The sequence below is a fragment of the Typopeltis vanoorti genome, chromosome 25 (assembly GCF_054136105.1).
Source record: "Typopeltis vanoorti isolate ZY-2024b chromosome 25, IOZ_Tvanoo_1.0, whole genome shotgun sequence".
NCBI classification, from domain to species: domain Eukaryota; kingdom Metazoa; phylum Arthropoda; class Arachnida; order Uropygi; family Thelyphonidae; genus Typopeltis; species Typopeltis vanoorti.
Window position 1 is genome coordinate 51,894,402 of NC_143573.1, and position 16,841 is coordinate 51,911,242.

Consider the following 16,841-nt stretch of genomic DNA (forward strand, 5'->3'; position numbering starts at 1 on the left):
AATGTAAAAAACTTCAAGTGCATTCTGAGTGGTGAATCTATAAAAAAGCTGTTTAGGTATAGTTGAAGATTGCATATTAAATATATTAATACACAAAAGAAGGTAACCTGCTATAGTTGAGAACCATTTGAATTAATTTATATAGAAAGCCAATGCACTTGACTTTCTTTATATATATATATATATATATATATATATATATATATGGGAATACCTAGATTACCATGGTTTTGATTATCACGATTCTCAATTTATCGCAGTTTGTAATTTGATACCAAAATTGCAATTATTGCGCTCCAAATTCCAATTATCACGGCCGTGAGATGTAGCCCACTACATATGCAACTAGTTTGAGTCACTACTCTCTTGTAGTGCTTCGTTTTTATCCGATGACGCCTGCTCACCAGTAACTGTTGCCTTTGTCTGAAGTACATGTGGATATTTATTTCTCTTTTAATTTATCCCTATAATGAATGCTAAAAGAAACAAGGATGATATCAAGTCTACAGCGATCAAGAAGAAACGTAGAGTGATCAGCTTAGAACATAAGTTGCATATGATAAATAAGTATGAAGCAGGCGTAACCGAAGCCAAAATTGTAAGAGAGCATGGTCTAAATGAATCAACTGTTCGCCATATTTTAGACCATGCTGCAAACTATAAGCAACTAGGACAAAGTGCATCGATCTCGTCTGGGTCCCAAACTACGAGAAACAGAAGCCATCTTATGATTGAAATGGAAACACTATTATCAGTGTGGATAGAAGATTGTAACCAAAAGAGAATTCCTCTTAGTCAAATGACTATAAAAACAAAAGCATCGAATTTGTTTGAAACTTTAAAAAGAAAACAATTAGAAAGCGAAAGTGATTCGGCATCAGTAGTGGAAGAAACTTTCTCTGCAAGTTCAGGGTGGTTTGATGGGGTCAAAAAGCGATCGAGCATTCATAATGTTCGTGTACAAGGTGAAATTGCAAGCGCCGATGAAAAAGCAGCAGCTAGTTTTCCTGGTGAATTGCAACAGATCATTGAAGAAGGAAATTATACTGATGAAAAAGAAAACGCAAATGATTCGGCATCAGTAGTGGAAGAAACTTTCTCTGCAAGTTCAGGGTGGTTTAATTGGTTCAAAAAGTGATCAAGCATTCATAGTGTTCGTGTACAAGGTGAAATTGCAAGTGCCAATGAAAAAGCAGCAGCTAGTTTTCCTGGTGAATTGCAACAGATCATTGAAGAAGGAAATTATACCGATGATCAGATATTTAATGCTAATGAAACATGCTTATTATGATAAAAATGCCCACTAAAACGTTTTTAGCAAAAAATGAAAAATCACAGCCTGGCTACAAGGTTTCGAAGGAGCATGTAACACTTTTACTATGTGGCAATGCTTCTGGAGATTACAAGATGAAGCCTCTCTTTATTTATCATTCATAAAATCTTCGCCAGCTTAGAAGTTTAGATAAAAATTTTCTCCCTGTTCATTGGAGATTCAATAGAAAAGCTTGGATGACAAAAACTATTTTTGAGGATTGGTTTAAAAACTGTTTTTGTCCTGAAGCTGAAAGGTAATGCAAGTCATTAAATCTTGATTTTAAAATCTTGTTGATATTAGATAATGCACCTAGTCATCCAACAGCACTGAATGATTTGTGCGAAAATGTAAAAGTTATTTATTTACCAGCCAATGGATCAAGGTGTAGTCTCATCCTTTAAGGCATATTACCTACGAAGAACTTTTTCGCAAGCAATAGAAAAGACTACAGGAGATGAAACTATGACTTTGACAGAATTCTGGAAGGCATTCAATATCAAAAATTGCATTGAGAATGTCAAGAAAGCATGGAGTGAAGGAACGCCTTGCAACCTGAGAGCAATGTGGCAAAAGATTATTCCTCATTGTGCAAATGATTTTAAAGGATTTGAAAATGAAGTAACCCATGTTATCAATGACATAACTAAGCTTGGCTTCGATCTAGGACTAAAAGAAATTGAAAAAGGTGATGTTCAGGACTTGCTTCAGTCACATGATAAGGAGCTGGATGATGAAGACCTAATTAACCTCGGGAGAGAGAGAACGTGCTTACGATGCTCAAATTGATGATAATGATGACAAATTGATGTGGAATACACCTTCAAAGAAATGGATGAAATGTTTAGAATTGCTGAAAAATTTAAAGAAAAAATCTTGAACGGTGATTCTGATCTTGAGTGATCAACGAAAGTTCGTCAGGAAATTGAAAATTCCATCCATTGCTACCGAGTTTTATACAAAGAAAAAAAGAAAGAAAAAATTCTACCAGACAACTCTACACCAATTTTTATCCAAAAAAAATAATTGTATGTACTATATGTACTCCTTATATTTATAGATTAAAGAATAATTTTGTTTTTCTAAATGAACCTTCATTTTTTACTTAACATGTTTAACACATTTCTTTTTTACTTCATATATAAAATTTAATTAATAGATTTGAAAAATCCTTGGCAATGACACCCACTTTACACGCATTATTTATCCCAATTGTCGCTGATTCGATTATTGCAGTATTTTTCGTAGCAACAATAACCGCGATAATCGAGGTATTCTTGTGTATTTATGTATGTATATATGAAATTCATCACACGTGGTTTTGTAGGTGAATTCGAAAAGAAAAAGCAGATGAGAAAGAAAGAATGCAGGAAAAATGTTATGTTTCTGCTTAATTTCACATAGTTAACTTTTGAAATCTTAAAGACATTTACTGAAATTTTAGCAGATGAAGAAAATGTTCTGTTTTTCATAAGGTTTAAGAAAGGTAATAGAAGAAGGGAGAGAATTTTTTAAAAAAAATTACAACACATATTGTATTGGTGAACTCATGTTTTAATGGTAGCTATATTAGTAAGTAAAATTTAACCTGTTTTTGTTTCAGATATGGGAGCATTAGACCGCAATAGTGAATTAACTCCACTTGGCAGGATTTTGGCTCGACTTCCAATAGAACCTCGACTAGGAAAAATGATTATTTTGGGTTGCATATTTTCGTGAGTATTATACCAATACAGCTAGATAAGGGTGAAAAGTAACAAAAGAGATCTTTAAATTAGAAACTTGTTCTAATAACACAGTTATTATTAAGCATTTCTTTATTATTATACATTCTTGCTCTCTTGATCCAATACTGACAAGATCACCGAAATATTTTTTTTCTATATTTCACTGGAAATCCCACCTACTGTGCCAGAGTTATTCAGGGAGAAAATTCAACATATTATGAATGACTAGTGATAAAAATACTAAAAGTTAAAACAGATAAGGATATCAAGAGGTCTGGCTGAAATTTCACTTCCTTGTCAAACAACGGTCATTTTCTTTGGTTCTTTATGCAGAACTTCAGGCTTTCTATGCTTCTCACACATCCAGACAATAATATTTTAATACACTGAAGATGAAATCACATTCATGCCATTATTCTTCTGTCTCAACTCTTGCATGATTTAGGCATATCACCACCACCTTTGCTAAAAAAAAAAAACAGCCTCTCCCTCATAATTGTATGTAAAATTTGTGTCATTTAAGACTGTCACCTGTCCTACATTATCTCTACACTCCTTCATACTTATGTGCCATTCCATTTACCCATGAAAACAAATCTATATTCATCTGTATCCTCCTCCTATAACATTAAGTGCCACCATCACCTCGTTTCTCCCAGAAATAGTGAAGGTCGTCAACAGTTAGTTTTCTACTACTTTAAAAATACCAAATTGTCAATGAGTCTCCTAGCCCACATCCTTAGTTGCTCTTGCCATTTTCAAAGCATTTTATCATCTGCTAGATAGGCCTACTTAGCAAATGACCATTTTATATCCTGTCACTTTTGTCTTTACTTGTGTAACTAGTCTCATTCATTCACCAGTTGTCATATTTGCATGGCATCCTCTTTTCAGATTTCTGTATCAGTACTAGGCTGGCTTCAGACCCTTTACTTTTACTCAGCCTTCTTTTTTCCTGTACAAAATAACCTTTGTTCATTTGCATCAACTCTTCATATTTTTGCTATTGTGTGCTCTATTCCTCTTCTTTATTATGCGACAAACCCTGGCAGTGCTCAAACACTTGAAGATTCAAGCCATGATCATTCTTTAGTGGAATGGAAATAAAAAAGCTGAGCAGATTGGGATGTATGGAGGGGGGGGGGTAGGCTGTGTTTTTGTTCTACATTAGTGGATTCAGTATTCATCACTGAATACATTTAATGTTTATTCTTAATTATAAATTATTTATACATTTAATGTTCATGTGCATTATCCATATATGAGTGGAAATTTTTTTTCATGGTAATACTAGTCTAAATTATTCTTATTAATAGAGCATATTTAAGAAGCGATGTAATTCTAAATTTGCTGCTGGCAAAGCATATAAAACTTTACTTTTTTTTTCTTTTTCCTGTATACTATTTTTGATAATTTATTTTACAAACATAGGTGTGGAGATCCATTATGCACTGTAGCTGCCCACAGTAGTACTTTTCCTGAACCATTTGATACTACCTTCCCAAAGAGACTTGCTTGGATTCATAGGAAATTTGCTGGGAATAGATGGAGTGACCATGTTACAATGTTAAATGCATTCACTCAGTGGGAAGAAGCTCACATGCAAGGAGAATTTGCTGAGGGATCATTTTGTGATCGGTTTTCTTTGTCTATGCCCACGCTGCGAGTTACTGCTGATGCCAAGGTAAGAGGATATTTAACATAGTTAACTATTAAGTTTTCTCAAAAATTGAGCTATTGTTTTAGGATATAGTTTAAAGAATCATGGCCTCGTTGACCGAATGGTTTCATTTCCACTCTCCAACCAACAGGTTACACATTCAAATTTCACTGTAGAATGAATGCTTGTGAATGTTTTTTGGGTAGTTTTATCCCCTAAAGACATCACTGGTTGTGTGACTACCTCCTCCCAGATCAGGACTTCTGCTTTACAACCCTTCATACATGCGATGTCTTAGAAAAACAAGTACAGAGATATAAAAATTTTATAGAGGGCTACACTGCATAATTCTGATGATTGGAGTATAGCTCTCATAGTACCCATTTTTTTTTTAGGAAATAAAACAGTGTGGCAATTACAGAGAATTTCCATGCTGAGTGTTCCTGGTAAGATTTATTTAAGCATACTTGGAGAAAAAAAAAAGGCTAAAGAATTGTAGGCTTGAAGAACAAGCTTGGCTGGTCAAATATAGGTTGTCAGGATTTAGATTTTCAATTTATGAAAATAGTTCAGAAATCATGACAGTATGACAAGGATCTATAACTAAGTCTTGTAGATTTGGAAAAAGGCATATGGCAAAGTGCCAAGAGATAAATTGTTCAAAATGTTATGTGATCTAAATAGGACCATATCAAGTAGTACATAGTCTAGACTTGTTTTTTTTAAAGCCAGCAGGTTAGAATTGGAGGTTCAAGAAGATGGTTTGAAGCTAAATCAAATTCATAAGGCAAGGGTGCACACCATCTCCACTGTTATTCTGTAAAAATTCGATACAACAAGAATAAATTTTGTATAACGAACACATTGAGTTTTTACAGTAAGGCAGAACCCAGAACACCTGTAAATAGTCTTTTCTCTTAACATTTTGTATTGTATGTAACATATACAGCCCAACGGGAATTAGCTATCTCTTTGAACAAAAGATGTAAAACTTCAAGGCTAAGGGAAACGCTCTACAGTCGGAACGTCGCTTGAAATTTTGTTTACGAGTTCAACCCTAAGTGATCTCAAGGTCGATGCAAAAAGGGGGCAGCAAAATTCAAATGGATGTTCCTCTGGCTGTCTTAATGAGATTAGAACACGAAGACATAGAAGAAAGGGCCGAAGATTCCAGAACCAGGAATCAAATGACAATGTAAGGGATTCGCGTAAGTGCACAGGGTTTAGAAAACTGAACCCAGGGTCTCGGAACTGATGGAATATAAGATGGGACTTCCAGAGACACAGGTTTTTTTTTTTTGCACAGAGAAGAAACGAGCATATGAGGAGACGATGTGATAGAAAGCCTGAGAGTGATTTCCTGATGTGTCAAGGAGGGAAGCTATTCCGCGAGCTGTCATTTAGCCCAGAAGCGTAGATGACCAGGGGACAAATCAGCTGAGGAGCAGCCGAACTTGTCTATGAGCCATTCTGCTTATCTAAGTCAGTGAAGGCCCTGACAATTCGCAACCCTTCACCAGTGTATTAACACGCTGATGAATCGTCACCCACATCCCGCGAGCCAACCTGATGAATGACCCGTATCCCAAGGTCCTGAAGGAGGAGAGATCCAAAATGCGAGACAAAGAAAAGGAAATATAGGAAGTTGCAGCCAACGGAATTAGAGAGTGCAACCCAACAGAAGATGCCCCATGTGAGTTAAAATATTGTTTTATTTAGACTGTGTGACTCTATAAGAATAGGTTGTAGAACTGGAAAAATGCATGTAAGAGGGACATTAATAGCCAGAATAACTTTTAGACTTGTTCTGTCTGGATTTTGATGATTGCATCTAAGAAAGAGTATAGCTAATTCCTAGGAAATATTTTGAGTTATGATTTTTATCTAATGCCTGTATATAATCTTGTATGATATGAATTTTCTTAACTAAGTTTACAATATGTTATATTGATCATAAAATGTCCTTAACGCCGATTATTCGAGTATTAAGATGTTTTTTAATGATATTTCTTTAAGCTAGAGAGATAACATGATGTGTGCCTTCTATTAATTGAAGAGAGAGATATGCAGCTATTGAGCAGTTTGTTAAATGATAATTCTTTAAGCTAGATAGATAACATGATGTGTGCCTTGTATTAATTGAAGTAGAGATATATGCAAGTTTGTTTATAGAGGGTTTTTTTTTTTTTTTTTTGAGAATTACAGAGGATCACCCTCTGTCTTATAGTCTAAAATATATGCCTGTTTGTTGACTATTAAATCCTATGTTGCATTTTAAATGAAGTTTTTGCCTAATCTTATTTTTAATTGCAATGCACTGATCTTAAATAAAAATCGAACCTAAGCAGGAAACGTTGATATAAATAGTAAGTGAGAAAAGAGCCAGGACCGAAAGCATATTGTTAACTTGCGGACGATAAAGAGATTTTGTTGTGAAAGATTTAATAACCTACTGGAAGTACTATATTTCTTGCATCATATCAAGGCATGGTTGGCGCAGTCATAAATCTAAATAAATATTTCCATTGCTCTCGGGTACAGGGAACATAGAATACAGAAGGTAGGAATCTAGAGTATTACAAGGGGAACGTATAAAATAAAGTGCCAAGAATATAAAAGAAAGAAACTACAATATATTACAATATCGACAGGATAAGCATCACCAGGTTATATAATAGGAAACACAACAAAAAATTACAATTCGTCTTGTAGATGATGGATCATATTATGAAGAGGAAAGGCATTAAACCTGATATCAAAATTGGAGATCTGAATCTCAGCTCTCTCCTTTATGCAGATGTTATACTCCTAAATAAATCCAGTTTTGAGTACTGGATTCTGCAAATAAATTGAATAGCTGCTGTAATAAATTTGGTATGATAATCAGCAATAAAAAGATAATAATGAAAAAACACAGTCACACTATCCATCCATCTCATTGACAGTCTTTTCCTTCCTCTTTTTCTAGGAACTTTACCTTCTGTTACTGTTCTGAGAAGTCTTCCTTCCATCTTTTCAGTGTGCCCAAAATATTTTAACTTTCTTCAGTTGGAAAAACAACTGCATCCAAAATCCTCAACTTTGTTCCCATGGGGATAGATAAATAGATCCATCCTTCCATATTTAGACAAGTCTCTGTTGCTTTAGCCATTCATGATCTGTCAATCCTTTTATAATTGTGCCCCTCACCTGGAACTCTATTTCTTCACATTTATAAGTATAAAACTATTCTTGTTCTGCTTGATGGCTCTTCTGACTGCTCTATATAATCTCATATATTCTTCAGTCCCTATATCTCTTTGTTTGTCCAACTGCCTTCTTTTGATTAGTTCCCATGTTGAATCTGATATCTGTGTATCTCATTGGTCTTCTTAGTGGGCTCAGATACCTCTTGGATGTATCCTGTATTGTCACCCTGACTCCTCTGCCTAAGCCCTGAATGCGGCTCTGATTATTCTGCACGACAACTGATACAGCATGAGATGTATTGTAAAGCACAACCATATTAATATATTGGAGTGGAAGTCATTGCAAGAAAAAAGTGGTAGCATGGCAGAGGTCCTTTCCACGTATCTGGGAAGTTTTGCTTCCCAATTCATTCTATGTTGGTCAGGTGAGTTGAGACTTCTGCCTACTAGATTAGGCAACCTCTCACTGCTTAAAATGAAATGAAATAGCAAAATAGGAAGATTCATCCTTAGCCTCGAATACTCTAATAGCATTAGGGAAGGAGCAAGAAGGAAAGAAAAATAAGATGTATATTACATAAAGCAAGGCATGGTCCAGCATTAGATAATACCTTGGGTTTGGCAAACTCATGCTGGACCATCATCATCATCATCAAATTCCTGCCATGTACCCTCAAGGGGTGTACAGGATATGATAATACTACATGAAAAAAATTAAATCATTACTAACTTCCTATCTTCAATTTTCCTCCAAATCAGTTTGTTACTTGTCAAGAGTACAACATTATCAGATCTTATATTTCTATCATCTAAGGCACTTTGCACCATATCAATCCACCTATATCTTGGTCTTCCTCTGGGTTGTTTTGCTGCTAACCTGGCAGAGAACACTTTTTTGCTAATCTTTCTTCACCCATTCTGTTTAAGTGGCCATACCACCTGAGGTTAGTTCTGCTAACGCATTCCTGGATGCTGACAATGTCAAGTTCTTTCCTAATATCCTCGTTTTTAATATGACATTGCCATTGATGCCATCTGTTCATGCCTATAATCTTTCTCAGGACTCTCATACCTGCGGTCTCTAGTCTTTGGTCAAGTGTTTTACTTCTGACCCAGCTCTCAGATCCATAAGTTAAAACTGGTTTGAACACTGTCTTGTATACAGCTAATTCACTGTTCCGACCTAATTTCTCTCTTATTCCATATGAATTTATTCAATTGACTTCCCACCATACCAGCTTAGCTGATTCTATTGTCTATTTCTATATTTAATTTACCATCTTCACTAAAAATTGTGCCTAGTAGCTGAAATGTATTACTCGTTCCACAGGTCCTCCATTCACAACACAGTTAAAATTTTCAATGATTCTGCCTATTTTCATTGTCTTTGTCTTTTTATTGCTGACCTTCATACCATATCTATTACAACAGCTATTCAATTTAGTCAGAGAATCTTGCAGACTTGTAGCAGATTTATTTGGAAGTATAACATCATCCGCATAAAGCAAAGAGCTCACATTAACATCTCCAATTTTGATATCATGTTTAATACCACTTTCCTTCATAATGTGATCCATACATATAATAATGAATAACAGAGGAGATAATGTACATCCTTATCTCACACCAGATTTAACATTAAACCATCTTCCTGTACTTCCTTCAATTCTAACTGCTGACTTACAACTCAAATAAAGACTAAGTATTGCTTGATATAATGCCCCATTGATACCATATAGCTGTAGCGTATTGAATGGCTTCTCTCTCAGCACCTTGTCATATGCCTTTTCCAAATCGACAAAACTTAAATACAGAAATCTGTTATATTCCCATGCTTTCTCGACTATTTGTCGTGAAGTGAAGATCTGATCCTGACAGCCTTTATTTGGCCTGAATCCAGCTTGTTCTTCACCCAGCTTTTCTTCCACAATTCTTCTCAACCATTTCTCAAGTATACTTGCATAGATCTTGCCAGGAACACTCAGTAGGGAAATACTTGTGTAATTCTCACATTCAGTTTTATTTCCCTTTTTATATATGGGTACTATGAGAGCTCTACTCCAATCATCGGGAATTCGTCCCTCTGTCCAGGATTTCTGAACTATGCAGTGCAGCCACTATAAGACTCTTATACCACCATACTTCAGCATTTCTGGTTGAATATCATCTACTCCTGCTGCATTTCCACATTTCAAGCCTTTGATGGCTTTTTCTACTTCAAGTATGGATATGTATTCCTGACTGCATGCCTGTTGAGTGTTTTTTACCACTGTGATGTCATCACTGCTTGTTTCATTTAGCAGTTTTTCAAAGTAATTATTCCATACTTCAAGGATATATTTTTATTCCATTTTCATGTCACCTTTATCATTTCTAACTCCTTTTACAGCACTCTTTCCTCCATTCCTAAGCTTCTTCAACAACCTCCAGAATAATTTGCCACCTTCTTGATATTTATTTTCTATATTCTTCCCAAAGTCTTCCCATGACTTTTGTTTAGCTAGTTTTACACAGTGTTTAGCATTCTTCGATTTGGCTCTGTATTCTTTAAGAGCAAAAGCTGACTTATTTGACAGGAACTTTTGACATGCTTTCTTCTTTTCCTTCACTGCCTCTTTACCTTCCTGTGTCCACCAGGAAGTTCTGATTTTTTTTATCCTTGCAGACAACCTCACCACATGCCTCTCTGGCAGAATCAATCAATGTTTTCTTCAGTTTTTCACTGAATCTCCAAGGTTTGATTCCTGTTCTCAAACTCTTTCATTTTTTCTTCAATAATCTTTGTATATTTTAGTCCACAGTTCACATTTGAGAGCTGCTCAACTTTTATTCGCTTTAAAACTTTCTTACATGTTATTCTTTTCAATATGAAATTCAATTTTATCCTGCTCAAGACTAAATAGTGATCACTTCCAATTTCAAATCCTCTGTACACTCTGATGTCCTGCACCATGGAGAAAACATCACTATCAACAATAACATAGTCAATGAGACTTCTTATTCCTTGCCTCTCTCTCCATGTGAATTTGTGCACATTTTTATGTTGGAACATGGTGTTAGTAATAACCAGTTCATGTGCTAAGCAGAAATTCAACAGATATTTGCCATTATTATTAGCTTTGCTCTTTCTCCAAATTTTTCCAAAATATTTCTGTATGTCTGACAATCATTTCCTACTCTGCTATTTAGATCCCCAACAAGGACCAACTTTTCCTTTTTCATTGTATCAGTTGCTTTTTCTAAAGCGTCAGAAAATTCCTCCACTTCTACCTTAGTAGAACCTTCTGTAGGGCCATAGGCACAAATAAGTCTCATTGTGCAGTTCCCCATTCTCATATTTGCCCACATTACTCTACTTGAGACTGCCTTCCATTCAAGAAGATTAGCCTTGTATTTAGTGTTGAATATTATGGCTACTCCTTCTTTTCCTTGATTGTCATTTCCTGAATATAACATTTTGTATTTATTGCTCAGAAATATCTCACCAGTTTTGGTCTTTTTTGTTTCAGTCACCCCTTATAAGCTCCATTTCTTTGCCATTCAGGTTTATGTTGATAGTATTTAACTCCGGTGATGTTGAGTTGGGGTTTGTTTTCAGATTTGTTCCAATAGCTGACTTTTCGCTGTTCGCCCTGGTTCCCTGGCAAAAATAAGGGGGGCCTTGTTTAACCGGGCGACACCCCAGCCGGCATGAAATTTTGTCATGTTGTACCATCATTTTTTATTTTAGTTTAACCAATAAGAATACAATTTGGTTCGCTAAATCCCAAATTGCCAGCCCATCCTCTTTCATTCAGTATCCAAGTGGATACCCAACAGGGTGCACCACGAGAAGGTGAGGATTGGACATTAGGTCAGAAGCCCTTTTCGGTTCCCCGCATTCCTTTAAAGGCTATGTGGAGGTCTCCTCTCGGTTATACAGCTTTGACCCTTGAGCATCCTGATGCTGGACCAAATCCACCATATTGAGGATGGCAAACCCATCAGATACCTTTCCCCCCCCCCCCCCCCATATGAATTGGTCCTTAAGGGCTCACCAAAGTGAGCCCTTGAGGACCAATTTTTTAATTTTCTTAATGTTTTATTTTATTTTATTTTTTTATTAAAAGATGGCAAATTAAATATGAAAATAGACAAATTAGCAAAGCTGGTATGGTAGGTAGGATTAAAAGAAAAATTAGTCAAAATATTGTCAACTCTGATACAGTATTCAAACCAATTTTAATTTTTGGATCTGATAGCTGGGTTAGAAACAAAACACTTGACCACAGATATTGAGAGTTCTGGGCAAATTTGGGGGAGTGAACAATTGGATTAGTGGCAGTATCATTTAAAAATTGAGCATATTAGTAAAGATTGGGATTTTTGGGATAGGAAAGGTTAACAAAACAGATCAAAATATAAGATCTCATATTCCCATAAATATCAGAGTAAAAGTTGTTGTTTTTTTTTTCTTCCCAAAACCATAGCATATGTTCTTTACTCAATTTTATTTTGCTCAAAATGAGATGCAATCATCACTTTCATATCTCCTGTGGATGCTGTTTGTAACCAGTGCATTATCATTGCACTGGTTTATCAATAATAAAATAGGCAGTAAAACTCATTTTTTGCATGTTTCCTTTGTGTGAATATGTAGAAATCTTTTATGTTGGAATATGCTGTTAATGACTGTACTATCTATCAACCATAAAAGTTGGCACCTACCATTATTTAGTCTTACCTTTTTCTGCTGGTTTTTTTTTTTTTTTTTTTTTTTTTTTTTTCATTTCTCCTGTTATTTCTTTTCACAAAAAGAAGCAGTTTTGATTATATTAATTTATTCTGTATAATGACTCAAAGAATTTTTCTATTCAAGTTATATTTAAATTATCCTATTTTGAAATTTGTCCTTATTGCCTCTTGCTCAAAAAATTTTTTTTCCTCTTGTTAGTTTATTTTCTATGTTAAAGCTGTGCCTTTCTTTCTTTCTCTGATAATTTTATCAAAGACTTATTTAATCTGTTTCATCTGTAGCATTAGTTATGTCAATGTGGTATTTCTCTGTTACCCCTTTCCCTTTACAGTTAATGATTTTTACTTATTGTTTCTGTTTAGGATTTTCAAATAGTTGTCTTGCTGTAATTAGTTACTACTGAAGGCTCATCCAGTTTTTTTTCCTGATAAAACCATAGGGAGCCTTATTTTACCAAGTAGTTCCTCATCTAGTATAACATTTGCTTCAGCTATTCAGAGTTTTCATCTCGTGAAAGAGGTAAACTGGTTAGAAGAAAGCCAGAAGAATGCATGCAAATAACAAACATAATATGATATGGTGGGAAAAAAAAAAAAAAAAAAAAAACACTAAATTTTGACATCCCCTTCAGTACAAATGCTATGAGATGCTGTTTAACTGCATGGACATTAATAGAAGAGCATGTGTAGAGTCTACGGCATTATATTTAGCTGTAGCAGTGGTGTTGATGTTGGAAGAAAAGACGTTTATTGTTGAGCATTATAATAAGATCCCTAGCAAATTTCGGTATTGGTAGAGCAAATGGCGTAAGCCTACAACATATTTGTGAGTAATTTGTTCATTATTTCCGTAAGCATTCCTGAAGCAGTAGTGTCATCATTGCCTTAATCGAGAGGCTCTAATGTACCTCGAATGTTCTGCTGTAATGCAAAGGGCATTCAGGGAGGGTATGAACTCTTAACACAAGTGAGAATCACGGCCATGTGCTATAGTCTCCAAAATGCAGATTATTGCTAATCAGCAGTAAAACTTGGGATGCTGAGATCGTCACTACATAGAATCCTTAAGGAGCTGGGTACCTTTTCGTACATTGTTCAGGTGGATTCGTGCTTAACAGCAACAGATAACGCTGCACGGTGGCAATACTGTGCATGCATGCATACTGGCCAATGTCTATGAAGATCTGACCTTCCTCCATAATGTTTGGTTCTCAGATAAAGTGCATCTCCATCTAAGCGGTCATGTAAACAGACAAGCCTACAGGTTTCTTGACACCTGAATTTTTCCAAGGGAAAAACTCTTCACAGCGAGAGCATCCCAGCATGATGTGCGATTTCTAGTAATGGCATAATTGGGCCCTACTTCATTGAAGAGGGCAGTTTAACTGTGACCTTGAATAGTGAATGCTACATCGAGAATGTGTGGATTTGCATAGCATGGAACTACCTGTCACACATCACATGGTTTTAGAGCCTATTTATCAGAACACTTCCCCAGGAGACTCGTTTCGAGGTTCAGAGAATTTCCATGCCCTTCATGTTCTCCTGATCTCACACCACTTGATGCTTTCATGTGGATTTTGTTGAAAGAATAGGTGTTCCACCATGACCTGCTTTTAAACCTTAAACTAAGGGATAAAATTACATATGTCCAGCAGATGCCCCAACCTTGTTCTCCAGGATGACAGAGAACCTTCGCATGCGCTATGAAACCTGTCTTCCATTTCGAGCATGTAATCTACTTCATTAATGCTTTATTCGACCAAGATTTCACAAATAGTTGTAGATGTACGTATCATCATGTGTAAACGTATATTTTTTTTAATAAATCCGTTTTACTCCATATATATCGTTGTGGTTATTCTTTTTTTTTTTTTTTGTGTGTGTGTCATATTGTATCATGACTAGACTCCTTGTACAATATGTGGAAGTAGATGACTTCACATCATGTTTAATAGCACTCATGTTGAAGTGGGATTTGTTTTGCTTCCAGCCCCTTCCCTTCAACCCCCAGACTCCAATATATCATGGATTGGTTTATATCAAAGATATATTTCTGTCATCACATACAGAATATAAGTATAAGTTTGTCAAAGTGCATCAAACAATATGCAGTAATTGAATTTTTGATACATGAAGATGTGTTTTGTGCCAAAGCATCTAAAGCTATGAGGCCCAATGTATTGTCTGATAATTATGTAATAATTCTGGTGTTGTCTGTTTTGAGGGATGATACAATTTGTCCCTGCCTGTAACCAAATACATTAATAGTATGAAACTATGTAGATACAACAAAGGTTTGTTGAAAATTAGCAATTTCCAAGTCTGTCAGCAGAATTTTGAAGAAGTTTCACCAGATACCTACATATGTTCCCATTAACAAGATTTCTAATTTTCTACCAACTGTGAAAGACTATCTTTAGCCATTGTTTTTCATATTTTGGATACAGTGGTTGTTTGTTGTAAATGTCTCAAGTCTGGTGTTGCACATCTAATGTTAAGGCTGAACATCCTTTAGAATGGTGCTTGCATAATCCATAGAACCATTTTTAAATATGAGTATTCAGGGGCTTTATTACACTGCATTAGTTTACTTCAGAATGATCACCTCTCAATTTTCCAGAATTTGTGAAAGATTCTTATCCTTTGCAAATATCATAAATGAATAATTAATTGTAAATATATTGCGATCTGTTTTTAATCATATATATATATTGTATTTAATAACCAAATGCAATTGGGTTTTAATGGCATATCACATGATTAGTAATTTTTCTACCTAATTTTATTAGCACCAACTTCAAGAATTGCTTCAAGCAGCTGGCTTTCCGGATAGTACCCTGGCTTCCCAGAATTATTACTTTGATGGTTATGATCCTAAGCTGGATATGGTATGTTAACAGTTATTGTTACTAGAATTTTATTACAATACACAGCTTTTCAAAATGTTTATTTAAAATGTAATGCATAAAAAATATACAAAATCCTCAGCTGATTCGGCTTGGTGTATGTAACTTCCTTGGAGAGAGAGAGAGAGAGAGATATGGAGATTCATAATCCTTTTTGTGATGGCCTGAAATTCATCAAGATTCTAGCAGTCAGGTGTTGGTTAATAGATTTTATGCAAAAGCCAGATTTAGAAAGAAATGCACAATTTATTCTCACTACAAAATGAATTCTACACACATGGTGGATTCATTTTGTAGTGAACCTATAGCCTACTAGTGTCATGTGGCAGAGGTTAAGAGAGAAGGAATCCATTTGGCTTTTTTATGAAGTTGGAAGTTGTAGTCCTTAGAACACTATGCAATAAAAGTTGTTCCAGAAAATTGAGTAGGTAGAATGAAGAACGGGGGGGGGGGGGGAATATATATATATATATATATATATATATATATATATAAAACACTATATGTTATCATTCCTATAGTAAAGCAATTGCTAGGATATTCTTTTAAAAGATCTAGAGGCTGTAGTCTTTGAAGAAGATAATTTCAGAACAGGTAGGAGTGAAAGAACTTGAATAGTGGGTTAGCACAGTACTTCCCAAACTGTGGGCCACGGCCCCCTTGGGGACCTTTAGTTTTGTTGGGGGGTGGGGGTGAAATAATGAAAACAAATTTGAAGTGTTTTAAGACTAAGTGTTCCATATCAAATGTGTATGTAAGATGTTGGAAATGTAATATTTGCATATGATTTTTGCGATATTCACTGTATATGTTTTGTATTGAATATAAATGCAATAAATATTATAATAATATATGTCTGTATTACAATTTTTTTTCCATCAGGGCCGTTAAATATTTTAATTTTTCCAAGGGAGCCTTCACATTCATAAGTTTGGGAAGCACTGGGTTATCAATTCAACTATAAATAGATGTTAGGTATTGTGTCCATTTTTTATGTGGTTCCTGTCTAGGGCTTCTTGAAACCTATAGTACATTTGTAATGGGTAGGCTAAGGATTTGTTCATATATATATATATATACAGTAAAACCCCGTTTTTACGTTCCCACAATTTATGTTTTCCTGCCATTTACATCATTTTCGTTGGTCCCGTCTTGAGGCCTATCCTCACGATATATTGTTTTCCCACCATTAATAACTTGATGTGGACGTTATTTCCCATGATTTGCATTTTTTTTCCTCGGGTGGCAATACCGATTTTCGAATTGATTTCTGCGGAAATCTGCGCATTTCTGTTCCCAGGTCGTGTTGCT

The 16,841-nt window shown here is 35.2% G+C and overlaps 1 protein-coding gene across 1 annotated transcript in view; it reads left to right on the forward strand.

Annotated features, from left to right (window-relative positions):
• LOC150092745 (ATP-dependent RNA helicase A-like) overlaps positions 1-16,841 on the forward strand; it is a 337,554-nt gene that overhangs the window by 278,123 nt on the left and 42,590 nt on the right. The window contains 3 exon segments of the mRNA XM_090414778.1: positions 2,916-3,027; positions 4,471-4,723; positions 15,414-15,512. Coding sequence (XP_090270904.1) covers positions 2,916-3,027; positions 4,471-4,723; positions 15,414-15,512 — 464 coding nt within the window.